This window comes from Fulmarus glacialis, unplaced genomic scaffold, assembly GCF_000690835.1.
Source record: "Fulmarus glacialis isolate BGI_N327 unplaced genomic scaffold, ASM69083v1 scaffold76, whole genome shotgun sequence".
Lineage (NCBI taxonomy): Eukaryota > Metazoa > Chordata > Aves > Procellariiformes > Procellariidae > Fulmarus > Fulmarus glacialis.
Window position 1 is genome coordinate 4,753 of NW_009219876.1, and position 17,402 is coordinate 22,154.

Consider the following 17,402-nt stretch of genomic DNA (forward strand, 5'->3'; position numbering starts at 1 on the left):
CTCCTGCTGGCCACACTATTTCTGATACAGGCCAGGATGCCATTGGCCTTCTTGGCCACCTGGGCACACTGCCGGCTCATGTTCAGCCAGCTGTTGACCAACACCCCCAGGTCCTTTTCCACCAGATACGCAGAATGAAGAATATAAGGACCAAGGAGACAATTCCAAGAGAACGAAGTAACTTCAGAAGGCGGCCAGCCCAGCGACAGTGAAAACCAGTAAGAAATCAAGAGACCACTGACCAGAATTAAGTGATTGGACTTGGGGATCGGGTGATAGGTGGTATGAGTATGATTGAGAGGCATGAATTGGGGTAGGGGCCCCTCTCCAGAAGCACCCAGCTCGAGCTGTCACCTGAGAACTAATAACAGAGGAATTGGAAACTTTCAGTTGGACCTTACATTAATCAGCAGGATCCTAGTGTCAGACCCTGTTACGGTGGCCGGCATGTGTAAACCCGTAACATCAGAGAGTTGTGATTCAAAGGTGTGTGCGCACGTGCCCAATGGCTCTTGTGACTTGCATTCACGACTGCCAACTCGGGCCATTGTGCCCACCCACAGTCCTTTTGGCTTTGTACATAAGCTGGGCAAGGCAAATGTTGCTAGCAAGCTTCGCAGGAACCGAGCGTGATCCTCAAGCAGCTGCGAACATGGTGCCGTTCAACCTGACACACAGATGCCAAAGCCAATGTGTGGTCTGCTGGGAAACTGTCCAGTGCAAAGCCACTGTGCTCACACATTATTAAAACAATTAGCAATTTTCCATGTTATCAACTTTAACTAATGATATTGCCCCCAGTTTCCTCAGTCAGGGTCAGATTCTAGCAGAATGCAAGTGCTTGCTTAGGAGAATTGCTAAACAGCGAAAACAAAATTTACAGGCTCATACCCACATGGCAGTCCAAAGGGCACCCACGAAGAGCATGTAAGCATCCCTCCTTCTCTTTCCTATAACACCATTTTTCTTTTGAGATGGCTCTTGTCACCAAAGGTGCACGCAACCGTTGGTAGGCTCTGGCCAGTGATGGTTTATACACGATTCACGCCTAGGATTACGGCAATCAGCTCTAAACTGCATCAAAGAGAGGATGTATAAGCAAGATTCTGCAAGCTTCAGCCAGAAAAAGAAACTACCCTGTCAGCTCAAGGACAGACACAAGCAAAGAGAAGTTTTAGAGATCCCTGAATTGCAAATCACACTCAAACAATCCTTGGATGGTTTCTGTTGAAACACAAAGGTTGTCCTTTGCCTGCTTCCTGAAAACTGGGGGCTAAAATTAAAGATATTTACCTGCTCGGGGAGGGGCGGGGGGCGGAGTTGAACACTTGTATTTATGTATTTATGGGTCTTCATCATCTTGCCCCATCACCCATCATTAAGTTGCTGCATGGCTGCACAGGAATCAACAACAGTCCACTGGGAAGGTGTGTGGACCACTAACTTGGTAACGTTTAGCAAGGCAAAGCTGGCATTAGTGTGCATGCCCTGGATGTCACGCAAAGAAACACTGGCTCCTGTCTTTAATGGTAGGTGTTAGAGAGCTCTCTCTGGCTCTTTGCTCACGACTGGACCAAGAAATACGTGTGTTTACATGCTCAGTGTGAGGAATATTCAGTAGCCACACCAATGACTATATACTGGAAATAACTGCCATACAGACAATAGGGTATGGTGACATTTCCTACGAGACAGGATACAGGTACATACTTCCCTTCTTGTGGTGATTGGAATGTGCTTCATTTTCGGTGGCAGGACATGGGGGGAGACTGACCGAGAGACCTGCTGAGGTGCAGCCACTGGCCTCAAAGAAACTCCGCACAAACAGCTAAAAAAACCCCTTGAGTTCCTTTGTGCGTAGTGCGAGTCAGCCAACCAGTAGCCAAAGATGGAGAATAAACACACACATATTTACAAAAGCGCTGGACACAAGAAGTGAGAATGCAACCCCGGCCCGAGTTTGTGATCAAACCCTGAGAGCACTGTAAGATCTACCCCCGTGCAGGCTCCCAGGAGTGCATGCAGGAGCTGTATGGAATTTTACATAGGTATGGTTATTTTTTTTCCTTTTTTTTCTTTTTTCTTAAATAAATAAACTTTTCTGTGCTTCTCAAACTTCCCTGACTTTACTGCTGTCATGCTTCTGTCCCAAAACACATTAAAACCACAGTGAGCTACCAGGTCATTTTCACACATCTTCATTGCAGGGATGGGGATCATAGTCAAGCTCTGGATAGGGTTTTTTACCATTTAACGAATTTAAAAATGAGGACAATTAACCAATCTTTTAAAACCTTGGAATGAAAGTGTTTGAAACCTATTTACCTGTGCATTTTGCAACAGAAACAGCCTATTTCTAATACTTCCAAAAATATATATAACTAATTGCTTAATCTGAGGATAGCAGTCAGAAAACCCGAGATGGTTCCAGAGATTTTATAGCATTCATGTCTTCCCTTTCTGCAAAGTCAACAGTATTGTCAATCCTAACATACTATGTGAGCCTGCAAATAATGTACAAGATTTGCCCTTCTCAGGACTGGGGGGGGGTTTGGGGTTTGTTTTTGGTTTTGTTTTTTTTTTTTTTTTTAAATACATTAATATGCTGCTTCCGTGTTTCCTATCAGAGTTGGGAGGATATAAATGGAGCTGCCATCTTTCAGTATCTGCTGACTGAGAATTTAGTGGCAGAGACTGTCTCAAGCCCAGAGCCACAGGGACGCTAGAGGTGCCTTTCCCTGCATGTCAAACAGCCTCAGCTGGGCAATTACAGTCCATGTTGAAAACAGCCACTGGCAGAGATTATTTCTGTTGGATCCTATCTGCCTCCCAGGAATTTTTTTTAGAAGAAAAATCTCTCGATTTGCTGATGCAAAGAAAAATAAATATAGCATTTAATAAAATAAAAAGTAAGGCCTCTTATTACAGCAGTTGTCTTTAAAAAGCCAGTGCCAACAATAGTCTGTATGCTGGGGCATACACTGATTTAAAAAAAAAAAAGAAAAAAAACCCAAAACACAAACAACGATGCTACCATTTCATTTTCCTATTTTTCATATCTGTTATCTTCTGGGAAGTTGTGGTGGTGTTTTTTTTTGAAGTAGATATGCTGAAATACTTATAGGTAAAAAAAAAATAAACAGATAAACAGGAAAAAACCCAATCAAATAGCGTAGTCTGTCAACTAAGTATTTATATTGTATGTCCAGCAAACATGCCATAAAAAAGTGCTTTCCTTTTAAAGGACGGCTGTCTGTTCCTTTGTGGGTAGGAAAAAATAAAAGCTATACTGGAAACAGAAACTGTCACTTGTTTCTTCACTTCTTACATGGAATACAAACATGTTTCATTCAGATGAATGCTTTACAAATTGAGGGCAGCCCATCTCAAGCCCGAATTATTTCTTTCTCAAGAAAGTCTCTCCTGCTGATAGCTTGAGCTGACAGAGAAAAACAGGACCTCACAAAAGAAACAGATCTTTTGTTATTTGGGCATCTGAAAAATCAGACCTGTTGTGCTCCCCAGGAAATCAGGAAAGGTTAACTCACACTTAGCTGTGGTAACTCCATGAGCATTGCCTCCGCCTGTTGCCTCAGCCAACGACACTGGGACGGACAGAGCGAGCGAGGGTAGGTTAGTTGGCAGTATTAATGACAGTTGCAACACAAAGACTGTAACTAAATAAGAAGCCAAAGACAAACAAGCTAACGGCCTAATTCAAACATCCTTCATTCCTACTGGCAAAACATGAAGGTGGTTAGTACCTTAAAGGCTACTTAGGCCTTTGCAGGACCAGGCCTAACCATGAAGATCTACAGTAGAAAGCTGTTGTACTCTTTTTTTTTTTTTTTTTGCTCACTGAGTGGGTGCTGCTTCAATTGCTGTTTTGAAGGTCTTTGATTAGTTGTACTACTGAAGTACAGCAACAAATACTCAACGCAAATGCTTTTTCTGAGTGAAGCCACATTGCATCTTTCTTTCAGAAATGAATAAATAAAACACAAATTGCATACTTAAACTATTCTGCTCCCTTACAAATCAGTTGACTAGTCAAGCACAATCCTCAGTCACACCCAGGATTCCCTCTCTCCCAGCAACTCGGAGCTGCATTCAGCAGTGCTTGCTGCACGCAGGACAGCAGAAAGCAGGCTGGCTTGATGCCTCTAAATATTTCTGCAATCCACTCTGCATTTCACACGTTTGCTCTCGCTCAGTGCAGAACTTCAGGTTTTAATGTGCTTTCTTCCAGAGCTGTCTGCTGCACTGGCTCACGCACATCTAAACTGTGGAAATTGTCACTCACTTGCGTCGGCCTCAGTTTCCACGGCAGAACTCGCGTGCCTAAAGGACACTCACCTGCGCACGAGCCTGCGGAGCAGCCCGGCTCCCTGCCCCTCTGCCGAGGGAGGCACAGACGCTACTAACCTTTCCCAGGAGCTACTAGACGACCAGGAGAATAGGCATCCTCAGAAGTGACACCACCACTCAGCTCTCTTTTGCCCTTCTCTACTCCTGCACAGACTCAAGATGGCTAATCCCACCAGTCTGCGCATGTCACAGCATGGCTACGATTCACCTCGGGAGCAGCCTGCTGCCAGTTTGGCTCTGATACGGGATGATTAGTTCGGTGCCAGGAAGAGCGAGCACCCAGTGCCGGTCTGCTGCCTCTTGCTGCTACAAGTGCCTTCTTCCAGCCTGGGTCTGTGGATGCTGAGGCTGCTCTGTGCTCTGCAAGGGGTCTGCTGGGGCTCAGCACCAGGCAAGGCTGGGCCTGCTCTCATCTCACATTTCTCTTACAGCTTTGCATCAGACGAGCCCTTTCTGAGCACACTGACTGATCTTTCTGCTTTTTCATTTTAGTAAGACTCTCATCCAGGCAAACAGATTACAGTTAGTTATACAAATCGTCAAGAACCGAAACACTATATATTCACAGTTGAAAACCTGTATCTCAACAGGATGTTTTGTCTGCCCCACTCTTGATTCCTTTTTGGTTGGAAATGCAATTTCACTTTCTTTCTCATCTAGAAGTACCATGACTGGGCAAATACCAGTGAGTGGGCTGTATTCAAAAGGCAGTGCAGTCTGGAGTTTATGAGTGAAGGAGACCCTTCTCCAATTCCAAACCATACCCAAAAAAACCCAAAACCCCATAAAAGGGACTTTCCGTCTTTAAGAAACAACTGACAATTTAAAAGTGAATGTACAGCTTATTCACAGGGTGAGAAGGAAGGGAATCTTCCAATTGAATTTGCTTTACCTTGGAAATGGCTGAGGCAGCAAAGCATTTTCGGTCGTCACCTCTCTGTCTTACGCCCTGTTTCATCTTAAAAATAAATTAAGGAGCCAGAAAGCAGGAAGAAGACAAATGGTAATTTTTTACTCCTTGAGGGACTGGGTTGTTCTCCCTCCTACCACCATGACTGTGACCGTTGGTTTGTTCATCCATCCATCTGTCCTGCAGCACAAGAGTTGAGGTTTTATAGAGTTTTTGTTCTCAGTCCTGCTCTGAGCTGGCATGGGAGAAAGCCGGCCTGAAGTGCTAGCGGCTGCTGTTCTTAATCGCTTCCTTTGCTGCAATGATCAGAGGAGTCAGGCTGGAGAGAGGCTTGGCTAATTTTAAAAATGGATGCTGCCCAAAGATAAAAAGGAAATGAACCATTACTATCCAAACTCAGTTACTCACAGGCTCAGGCAGTATTCCTCTGGTTACCAGGAATACGCAGAAATAGGACTGAGGGGACCATCTGCACCTGCATCTTTATGTCCAGTACCTTGCTATCACAGGCAAACATGGCCCATAATTAATCCATTTATCAAGAGGTCTTCACCTTGCTGGGACTTTTGCCCTGCCAGCACTCTGGGAATGCTGCTTGCTGTCCCAGGGCCTTGTAACTTTCAGGAAACTCAAAATACTTACTTAGGTTCCTGTTTTCTAAAGACATGGGCTATTTCAGTTGTCAAAAAAGATGAGGGGCATAAGCCATTCCTCAGGGAACTCCAATACCTCTAGGAAACGTTTATCCCAGTAGTATTTAGGCCCATGTGTTGTTCTGAGATACAGGTTTTCAGCACCAAGACCAGAGCAGGGAGACAAGGGACAGAGTGCTGATGGACTCAGCTCTGGGTTGCAGCGAAAGCAGCGTCTACCATCCCATCCCCTGCCCCGCCTGTGCTGGCTGGCACCTTCACAGCAGGGACAGCCAAGTGGCACGTGCTGCAACTCCCTATCTGCCACAAAACCTGGCAGTAAACCTGTAGCAGTTCCGATCTACTCGACTGTGCCAGGCAGCAAATGGAGCTGTGACAAGTCTCACTCAGCTGTCCCTGTTTTGGTGGCAGAAGCCTCTAAGAGTGGGGCAGGATGGACAAGCCGGGGCCCCTCTGATGCTCACAGTGAGCACCCCACAGCCCCTTCCTTCCCACAGCCAAATCTCTGACTGCTTGGCTGTGACTGATTTCATTGGGTTCCTCCCTGGTCACATCTCTGTACCTGGTACCATTCCACTTCAGTTATTTTGCCACCATGTAGAAGTGAACATACTACCAAAATACAAAATAGGGCCACAAAAATGATCAGAGGGATGGAACGCCTCTCCTACCAGGAAAGGCTGAGAGAGTTGGGGTTGTTCAGCCTGGAGAAGAGAAGGCTCCGGGGAGACCTTATTGTCGCCTTTCAGTACTTAAAGGGGGCTTATAAGAAAGATGGGGACAGACTTTTTAGTAGGGCCCCTGTTGCGACAGGACAAGGGGGAATGGTTTTGAACTAAGAGGGTAGATTCAGGCTAGATCTAAGGAGGCAATTTTTTACGATGAGGGTAGTAAAACCCTGGCACAGGTTGCCCAGAGAGGTGGTAGATGCCCCATCCCTGGAAACATTCAAGGTCAGGTTGGACGGGGCTCTGAGCAACCTGATCTAGTTGAAGACGTCCCTGCCCACAGCAGGAGGTTGGACTAGATGGCCCCTTCCAATCCAAACCATTCTATGATTCTACTTATTTTTCATTTGCATTTGAAAAGCACCAAGACCGGAGACTAATATGAGGGGGTTCCATCTGATGCCTTCGAGTTTAGCTGATGAGAAAACCATTACATAGTACAGCTGTTTCACTTGCAGCCACTTCCTTTTTACCTGCAGAAGTTCCTTGGCAGACCCTCGCCTGTCCACGTCCATCTCCAGGCAGCAGTTCAGAAAGTCACGAAACACAGCGGACAGTCGCTCGGGGTTCTGCAGCTCTGGTGTCCCGTTCGTAGCTATCAGATACAGCGCCTAGACAAAAAGGAGACATGAGACTCCACCTGTTTCTTTCATATCCATAACTGCTCATATAGACCCCATTTTTTAAGGTCCAATCTCCAGTGGCAGCTTCTTCCCTGGCAGAGGGTTAGAGATTATTTTTCTATACCAACAAAAAAAACCCCTGATGAAGCCACAGCTATTTCAACATCAAAATGATCTTGCCTTGACAGCTGATTTCATTGGCTGACCTAGTTAGTATGAACTACATCAGCAAAAGCACATTTTGCTTCTCCAAGTATTGACACTAGCTTTACAGGCTATTTTAAAGAGTGAATTTGGTCTATCTACGTTATTTCAAAGGATTATTACATAAAATGTATCTCTGCAGTGCTCACTGGTCCCTAAAGTACAGCTTCCATAAAACAAAGGTAGTCAAATTTTTTGCTCTGTTCTTGATAAAAATGGTAACCAGATGAAAAAAAGTAAATCCATCAGCTTATTCCTTGGATAAAGAAACAGAAACATTTGGAACCTCATTTTCAATACAGACACGTAAGTTGCATGCACAAATATATTATGAAGAAAATGCGTAATTGGGCAGACAGGAGCCACCTGCAACTATGTCTTTCAGCAGTCTCCAAATTCCAGGTCAGCTTCACTTACGTGGTAAAAGAAAAACTTCTAATGGTCTAATCAGAAAAATGAGTAATTCCATCCCTATAGTAACCCTGTGCTCATTTTGATACTCGAGTAAACACATTAATGATGTCCCCATCCCAGAAATTGCCAGGGAAGAAATGGGAGGTTTTGACAGTTGGATTATTAAAAGCTCAGGCTTGGTGACATGGAGAAAGTGGCTTGGACTATGAAAGAAATATGTTCACTAAGTATTTCAGCAAAAACGGACAAGAAGCAGAATAGACTATGTTGCCTTTAAACTATAATCTTCATGTTTCAGGCAAGCTTCCCAGTGAGAAGAATTGGGGGATAGTTCATCTCTCAAAACCACTGTTTTAGAAAAGTTTTTGGTTTTTTGGTTTTGGGGGGGTTTTTTTTGAAAGATAACATTAAATCTATTACACTTGTTTCATGTTTTCAGGGTCATCTTCACAGACAGAAGAGCTGGAACAACTTAAAACCCAAAGCAAAGTGTTACCTGAGAATTGGGAGTATCCGTCTGTGTTAAGGGTTGAGTTCTCTGTGAATTCCCTTCCACGATGTGCATAAACATCCAGCTGCTCATCTGAATGCACAGTCATTCAAATGCACAGGCCTATCCAAACACTTGAAAATTCCAGCCTTTCTCCTCCTCAATAGCATCTAGCCTAAGCTAAGCTTAAGTTTCTTAAGCAAAGCCAAGGACGCTCACTTCCATGCAGCTGACAGTGTTCATGCAGCTTAGCAAGTCTTCCTGATATTCCTCAGGCCAAGGAATTATAACATAATTTTGCAAAACACAGGGTGAGCATTATCCAATGTGGTTCACTTGTAATCAAGGTCTAACACGCTGAGAAGCTAGAGAGATGAGTTCCTTCTGCTTTTGTAAGATGTTATTTAGAAATGTAAGACAAACATTTTGAACTATTCAAACATAAACTTGCAGAATATGTCTAAAATATACAGTAATAATAATAGAAATAGACCTAGGAGTCTTCCATAAAAATGTCTGCCATGATAGTAACAGCTCTGCGCTACTGGCATTTAAATAGACCATGACCAAATCGACTTTGTTATTATCCTCTTAAATACAGAGGAAAATTTCCAAGCCTAAAAAGGCAAATGAACTATCCCAGAGTAAAAACAATAAAAGGAAGTTTCCTTACATTTCCCACAACATAAATGTCACAAAATCAGTCTTATCCTGTCCATCTGCAGCTGACCTCGGCCACTGGACACAGTGGTGAGCTGGAGTGCCTGTCCTCACTATGTTTAAATTGTGCTACCTGAGGGATGTTGCTTCTCCTGCTGTAAAGGACTACAGCACCGACATCAGCCTTGGAAATTTTATTCCAGCTACATTCACCTGACTGTGAAACAGGAGTGCCAGGACAAATGGAGCTCTTTCAGCTGCTCGTTTCTTCACAGAACATGAATCATGAGGAAGAGTCATCTTTAGCTAGGTACTTTAGTCATCTAGCCTTTTAAATATTTCTACGACAACAGAAAAAAGTCTATGGGAAGCTGAAGTACCTTCTTACCATGTACCTTTTGGTCCCCTATGATACAGCTGGCAAAGAAAAACAAGTACAGTACAAAGGAAATGAGCGTTTGCAGTAGCTGCAAAGGGCCAATAAGCTCATTAATTTGTTTAACATACCAAGAAACAAGAAAGGATTTGGCATACAATTATAGCTGCAGTCTGTGAAAACGATACCCTAAAGTTATCCAGGCCACCCAGATACATGACAGAACAATATACAGATGATTTAGAAGCCTGAAACTGTAGAAGATCCACAGCATTTGGAAAATATGCTACAGTTTTGAGGAAAATTGATGCGCTGTGGTTAATAAAAGAAAAAACAAACAGAAATGCTTAGGGTTTGGTTTTGCTTTTTTTTTTTTTTTTTTTTTTAAATTGAAACTGGGGAGGTCCAACCTGCATTTCAAAGGATATTTATTGCACAAATGTTTGTCCCTCAGGCCCTAGGCATATGTCTGATGGAAAGAAATCACAGTGAGAGAAAACAAATACCATCACAGAAATATCCAGGACACTCATGGCTGGAAAATGGTTCATTCCTGTGAGTTCTGCATAGGCTGGAAAGAACCTGAGCAACATGGGATGCGTTTGCTTTACATGTGGAAAACAACAAATGCGTCTACATTAAGACTGCTGTTAACTCTATGATTAATGATCCTTTAATGCCCTTTTAATTTATTTATGTATTTAAATTAGCATCAGTAACTGAAGCTCCTGCGTGCCTTCCATTATTAAAACAATCATTCACAAAAATGAAAGAGCATCCTTTTGTTTCCAGGCTTTGCAGAATTCCCTGAATGCGTCTAAATGTGACTACTAAACCCAACAACTACTGTGTGCCGTCAGCTAAAAACCTTTGCTGTTAAAACAGGTCTTGCTTATAAGCTCTCCTGTTTGGATGCAGCTGAGACCTCTCACTGAAGTCTCCAATTCCACATACAACACCAGATGGATCCTGTCCCTGTTGGGGTTGATTTACCTTAATAAAACGAGCTGATAACTGGGGAACTTCAGGCGGTCCATCACAAGCTGTTCACTGTTCCTAGCTCAGGGGCAACAATCTCTGCAGAAGAGTCCAGGAAGCCAATACAGATGGTACCAACTTCAGATGCCCGATTTTAATCTACTGCAATTTTACTCAGACACCTGAAGATGCCTTGAAGCTGTAAATGTTCAAGTTGATCTTAACTCCAGCAGGAGATGAGGTATGTATGGAGAAAAATTGCATCTCAAATAATCTGGGTAAGGGCAGGAATAGTTGAATGTGAATTTGGTCAGAGGTAAGAAATCCAGTGATCTTTCTAACAGTTGACCTAAGGCTTCTCGAGGAGCCCTAATCAACATTTGAGGTTAAGGAAGCAGGGAATTCTCAGCATCCAGACCAGTAATGCTAATTCCCTTCATGTGTTTTTGCTGCCCTTACAAGGCAAATGCATATTTTGCAAGGGTCTTCCATGGAAGCAAGTGGAATATGAGGTCCTCTCTTTGCAGGAAACTGAAGCAAAACTGGTGATGTGCAAAAGTCTCTGCTGGTAAAACTGGGCTGCAGTGACACAGGCCTACTGCCACCCTGCCAGCTATGGTGCACTCTGCTTATGCAGCATCAGTCTGAATCCAAACCTGTTTCTTTCTTATCCCCCCTCACGAGGTGGCACAGCGCACACCGCTCCACGTGTGTGCACTGGAACAAAAAACCCCAGGGCACCTACCAAACCAAAAGAAGTCTTCCAAGAAAACTCAGGAACCTTTTTTTGAAAAGAGTGGAAGACTGAAATTTGTATAGTTGTTGTATTCCTTTCTTAAGTAGCATGGCTGGGGCTATTTCCTGACCATTCTGTTGTTTCTTTTTTCAGTCTGCAGTACACAGTCTGGGTGCCATAGACCAGAGAGAGCGCAGCCTTACTGCTATGAGAAAAGCTAAAAAGTCACGCTCTATTTTAATTCTAGCCTTAACAAGAAATTATGTATGTATACATATATATACGTCAAAATTAATTTCCTCATAAATTCCTGCATCCTATCAGGAATTAACTGTGCAGCATTTAACTTTGTTTCAGCTATTTATCTTGGTATACATTCCTCCACTATCACAGGCTCATTTGGTATAAGAACTGGCCATTTCATTTTAAGGTATTAGGATAAAACTGAAAACTTCAAAACATTAAAAATACATTAACCTACTACAAGTATCTGTGCTAAAACATACTTTTAGAAATGTATTTGGTAACAAATAATTATGGCATTGCTATAACCAGTGACAATTCCCGAAATGCTCAGGTAAGCAACTGGCACTGATCTGAGTTTGAAAAGACTTCTCTGCCTGCAGATACCGTTGAAATGCTTTTCATAAAAATTCCCAAATTGGAGAAACTTGCTGCTGAAAAATTCTTGTCATTCAGAGATACAGCTCAAAGAGTTAAAAAACTGCATGAGAACTTTCAAGCGTCATTGAAGGCAAAAATGGCGCATTTCTGAACTGGCTACACGTCACTTCTCTTTTGAGGTTCTCCCGCTGACGTAACCAAAGCTACAGTATATGCTGGTATGCTCCAATGACATTTTTAGAAGCAGGCCTTGGTGGAACTAGTTCAAGCTGGTGTGACTGGGATTTTGTCTCATGGGAGACAAAACATGGGACAGATTAGAAAGACAGTGGTATCTGATTTTATTTGCACCTTACCCTGAGAGGATTTTCATTAAGGTAAGGAGGTTCTCCTTCCACCATTTCTATTGCCATGATCCCAAGTGACCAGATGTCCACTTTGGGGCCGTATGCTTTTCTTGTCACCACTTCTGGTGCCATCCAGTAAGGAGTCCCGACCATTGTGCTCCGTTTACTCTGCTCAGGGGTGATCTGAGCACAGAAGCCAAAATCAGCTGAGGAGAAAAACAAGTATTGTTAAAGTCAGCTTGAATTATAAAACCCAGCAAAAGAAATCCACACTATATGCCTGAGAATGCGTTGTTGAATCTATCTGGAAAAGCGGCCGTGCTCTGTTTACTCAGTGCTGTAGCAAAGGAAATATTGAATCGGCCACTTAAAACCCCCGCTCAAGTTTCATGCAGTGGCTGTTATTCACTTGAAGCGTTAGATTGTAACTCCCTCCCTCTGGAAGGGATGTACACAAACTAAAGCCGCTCTTTACACCTTTTTCCTTTCTATACCTCTCTGCATGTTAGAATTGTGCTCTTAGCTTGCAGCAGTGGTCAGTGCACTACCACAGGCATCACTTTTGGGTAACTGGCAGCCAGTCAGTCAAAAGCAGCCCCACACCACATCCTGGGAACGCTGCACCTGACGAAGAATACCTACTCAATTTGACAGATCCGTCCATTCCGAGAAGAATATTGTCGCTTTTGATGTCTCTGTGAATCACTTGGTTTGAATGAAGGAAATCCAGTGCTTGCAGGCACTGACAGATAAAAAAGAAATGTGAGGGTAAAAATTAATGACCTGATTTCATCACACAAGAAAGGAGATGGCTCTAAAAGATTTAATTTCTAGATGAATTGTGAGTAATGGCAGAATATTTTGCTGTTAAGAGGAATAGCTTGCTGCTTCAACACTATTAGAGTAATAACTTTCCAAATGAAGGCATATTAGCTTTTGAAAGAGAAATGTCAATTATTTTTACAGACTATCCCCTGAAAGTACAGACAGAATGACTGCTGCTGCAATGAATGTGCTATCTCCATCCATATGACAAACTATCAAACTATTGTTTGCCAAAAAAGAGAAAGTCCGTTCCTTCGGTATGAAGTGGATCACTTTCGGGTGGGAGGCTGCATGACAAAGATTTTATTGTTAGGCTCTACAGCAGATTTGGAAACAGCATGTTAGTCATTTTTCAGAAGCAAACACCATTTTTGGGTGGAATGCTATCCTTTTAAGCTGAGAACTGTGATAAATGAGTCTCTATTTTTCTTTGCTGTTATTTTAAAATTCTGCCACCAGCATGTTTGCTTTTACAGGCAAGGAATGCAGTACAGACATGCTCCAGGCAAATGTTTAAAGAGGCAAAGTTGAGAATAGTAAAACCTAAAAAAAAAAAAAAAAAAAAAACAAAAAAAAAAAAAAAAAAAAAAAAGAAGAGAGAGAGAGAGATAGTACAATAACAGTATATAAGAGTGTAATAACGGAGTATAGTAAGCGCAGTGATACTGGCAGGCAGTTCACTTAAGATGCTCTTTCTTCTCCGTATTATAAAAGCAACACAGACAAAGCTCTGGACATGAAATCACTCATGTTCTTACCACCTGTTTAGAAGTACCATCCTGTCCAAGTAATCGGAAGCACATGCGGGATCCCTTACCTCCCTACAGACAGCTGCTATCTGTCCTTCATCCATACATGTCTCTGTAACAACATCGGTTAAAGAGCCTCCAGCCAAGTATTCCATAACCACCCAGAGTTCATCACCGACTAGGTAGCTGAAAGAAGAAAACAATGGCGTCGAGATGAACGTGCATAGCTAAATTACATTATGAAAAAAACTACAGTTGATTTTTGTTTCCAGGTCATTTTTAAATGAAGAGAGAATAAAACAAATAGACATTCCTTCTAGGCTATACAGTACTGTGCACACAGAATCTGTGCAGTCTAAATGAGAAAGGCACATAAGTGAAAAATTAGATGTCTTGGATAGCAAGCAAGTGAAAAATGCAGTTTAGTAACGGCAAAGATAAATCTTGAACCAGGACATATCACATCATCTGGTTCATCATCTTAACACATAAATTCCATGATTAACTCCAGGAACAAGGCAACACAACTTTCATAATTGTCCATGGTAGGAGGGTGTGTACCACTGAGGACAGAAATTGGTCAACTGTTTGGAAAACCTTACATAAAATACATTCAGAAACAGGAAAAACAATTTAAAAACTGGCAACTTACGTGTTTCTGGAAACAAGAACCTAGTCTTCCTGGCATCCACAGCAATGGAAAATAGTGGGAACAGCCCAAGGGAAATAATTTCTATGATGATTTATCAGCACTTATCATAAGACACAGAAAATATGATCAACTTAAAAAAAAAAAAAACCACCACAACAAAAAAAACCAACATGGAGGTAGTAAACTTACAGGCTGCTTTAGTAAGAGATGGCTGATCCAGGTTTTTGAAAACAGTCTTCAAACTATATATGCCAGTAAAGATTAATGCAGACAAAATGCAATCTCCTCCCATGCATTGTATATGAGTAGATAAATAATAGAGGTCAATTTTCTGCCAGTGACCAAAGGTTTTTTTTAATCTTTGCTTGCCGTATGTAAATGAACATTCACGTGATAACACCAGAACTACTTACCTGTCTAAATAATTAACAATATTGGGGTTCTTATTTTCCCTCATGACCAGGATTTCATTAATAATTAGTTCCTTTTTGGGCTGTTGTTGGAGATTCATTTGCTTTATAGCCACCTAAAATGACATTGAAAACCATTAACTTGAGTAGTCTGTTGCATGAGATCAAAATGAACATGGAGTGAGTAGTTTTTGGAATGACGTAGCAGAGCTGTGCCAAACTGTCTTGTTATTAGACATAAGAGCTCAGTAACTTACATTACAACACCTTATTTCTCTGCTAGGTCGGGTGCTAGTTACAGGACACATGGCCATATACATTTTGCCTTGTAAAATCTGCAAAATGGTCTTTAAACTACCAACCACAAATCTCTAACAACACTCTCTGGACATACATTCTTCTCAAATGGCCTTAGTTTATCACCACTATTATTATTCATGCACGTGTTGCAAGCAGGAAGTGATTTTGTTACTGTGAAAATATATAAAAACAGCTGGTAGTACTTTAGCAATTATATGATTTTTGATCATTATTTCAGCAACTGCTGTTATTCTTGACTTAACTGCATAACTGAAAGAAAACATGCGTACATTACATATAAAATGCTGTACTAAAAAGATCATTAAGGTTACACAAAAAAAATACAATCCTAGCGCTTCCTAACTTCTTGAATTTTGATTTTGCAACTCCAAACAACATTCTTTAACACAGTTTAGATTGGCAATTATTTTCTGGGTTTAAAAAAAAAAATCCATTCTATGGTATTTTATGGATACACCCAGAGTTATAAGCAGGGCTTAGGGCTTTTAGATCCCTTGTAGACCTCTATCTAAGAGCAGTTATAAAGTGCAGCACTGCAGGTGGATGACAAACTACCAGTATTTACTGACAGCCAGAAATGATAAATCAGAAATCTTAAGCTGTAGCCCCAAGGAGCAACAGGATTCTCTAAGACACCACCTCGTCTGTTTATTACTAATATGATCACTTTTGCTCTGAACCACTGTAGCCATCCTGCCTCTGCCTCATCCTGGCTCCTCCGCCCAGTCCCATCTTCTCCCAGGCAGCCACGGTCTCCACTTGAGCTTTTTGTCCTGGCCTCCTTGCTGAGCCTGCTTCCACCAGCCCCCTCCCTCTGGGCTCAGCCCTACTTCCCTCCCTGCCATCCAGCTCAGCTCCAGCCAAGGACTCCTACAAATACATCTTCCCAGAAGAGCCCTCCCACCCGACACGCACCTTGTGGGGAGATGTGGCCCTGTGGCTATTTAAAGTCTGCCTCTTGTTCCCTCCATACGCAATCTGGCCAGCCTCCCCCTCCATCTAGTCCTGCTCTTGCCACGGCATGAAAGAGAGCACCCCTCCGCTCTCACTCCTGGTTTTCTAGCCAGATTTTCAGGCAGAGTTTGTATATATTCAAAAACTCTTGCCTGGAAAAGGAAATGAATGTTAAGATGCCACCTTAAATCGGCCACTACAGGGACTGTCAGAGTTAACGCTGCTTTCCTTCGAGATTTGCTTCTCACCCCCCTGGCCCCCAATTCCCTGCGACCAGCTCACAGGCTGTCACTGACATCGGACCTAAACACGACTGTGTTGTTCAGGAGAGATCTTTGCTCTTGATATACATCTGTCTCATTTGTGTGTGTCAACCAGCTTCAGTATGACTAAAACACAAAATTGCATCCTAAACACGATCTCTCCTTCATTAGGTCTTGCATTATACTTTGAAGATGAAACGCATGATGGAAAAAATGCTAAATAGTATTACTGTCTGAACTTGTGATTAAGATAAATTGGGACTGAATGACGGCAGCCTCCATCAGCTAGTTGATGCATTAACAGATTTAGTAATTAAGACGGAGCTAGCGTGTCCTTCTCTGAAGGATACCGCTTCCCTCCTTGCATTCTTTCTGGTAGTTAATAAGGACAAAGTTTATCCTAAATTAAGCGACGTAATGAAGCTATTTATTCCTCACAGCAATAGGGCAATCCGTGACTGCCCCTAGGGCTCTCCCGAGGCCTCTCATGATGACGGATCTTTAGATTTTACAATTTGTATTGCTAACCGATCTATGGCCAGGTCCACAGGCAGATTTTATGCTCTAAATGTACAGAGTTAAATTGTATATATAGACCAACATTCTCCATAATAGCACAACTTCATGCACACTGAGGAACAGAGATATAACAATTTCTAAACCAATACATTTACACTGGCAATAAAAATGATATCATTTTTATCAGGCCCAAAAGCTTGCTGGGATTTCTTTACAGATTTCTGTCCATTAAAATACCCATTCAGGGATGATGTAAAATGGTACCAGGCTGGGACCAACAATACTGTGGAGACCACCGACCTGTTCTGAAGACAGAGTAAGTAAAAAATAATTCTCTTACAACTGGCCTTAAAAGCTATGGGTGAAGCATCAGCCCAAGCACAGAGAGCACCAAGGCTCTTACTGATTCCACGGGGACCAGGACCTCCCCTCAGGAGTTCGCAGGCACCTTTTCAGGCATTAATCAACACCTCAGTGTAACGGTTGCTGGACAGTGGATGGCCACAGTAAGTGTTCAGTTACTGAGGCACAGAATCACATTGCCCTTAAAGAGATTTCACTGAAAAGCTGAAGACAGCAGCAGATGATGTATTTTGCC

The 17,402-nt window shown here is 42.4% G+C and overlaps 1 protein-coding gene across 3 annotated transcripts in view; it reads right to left on the bottom strand.

Moving 5' to 3' along the window:
• Window positions 1-5,371: 5,371 nt before the first annotated feature.
• Window positions 5,372-17,402, bottom strand: part of PAK3 (p21 protein (Cdc42/Rac)-activated kinase 3) — a 38,130-nt gene continuing 26,099 nt past the window's right edge. For all 3 annotated transcript variants that reach the window (XM_009580531.1, XM_009580529.1, XM_009580530.1), the window contains 6 exons: window positions 14,751-14,863; window positions 13,754-13,871; window positions 12,754-12,853; window positions 12,121-12,317; window positions 7,133-7,270; window positions 5,372-5,632 (listed from right to left, as the gene is read on the bottom strand). In XM_009580531.1, coding sequence (XP_009578826.1) covers window positions 5,543-5,632; window positions 7,133-7,270; window positions 12,121-12,317; window positions 12,754-12,853; window positions 13,754-13,871; window positions 14,751-14,863 — 756 coding nt within the window. In that variant the 3' untranslated portion in view covers window positions 5,372-5,542. The remainder of the gene's footprint in view (window positions 5,633-7,132; window positions 7,271-12,120; window positions 12,318-12,753; window positions 12,854-13,753; window positions 13,872-14,750; window positions 14,864-17,402) is intronic.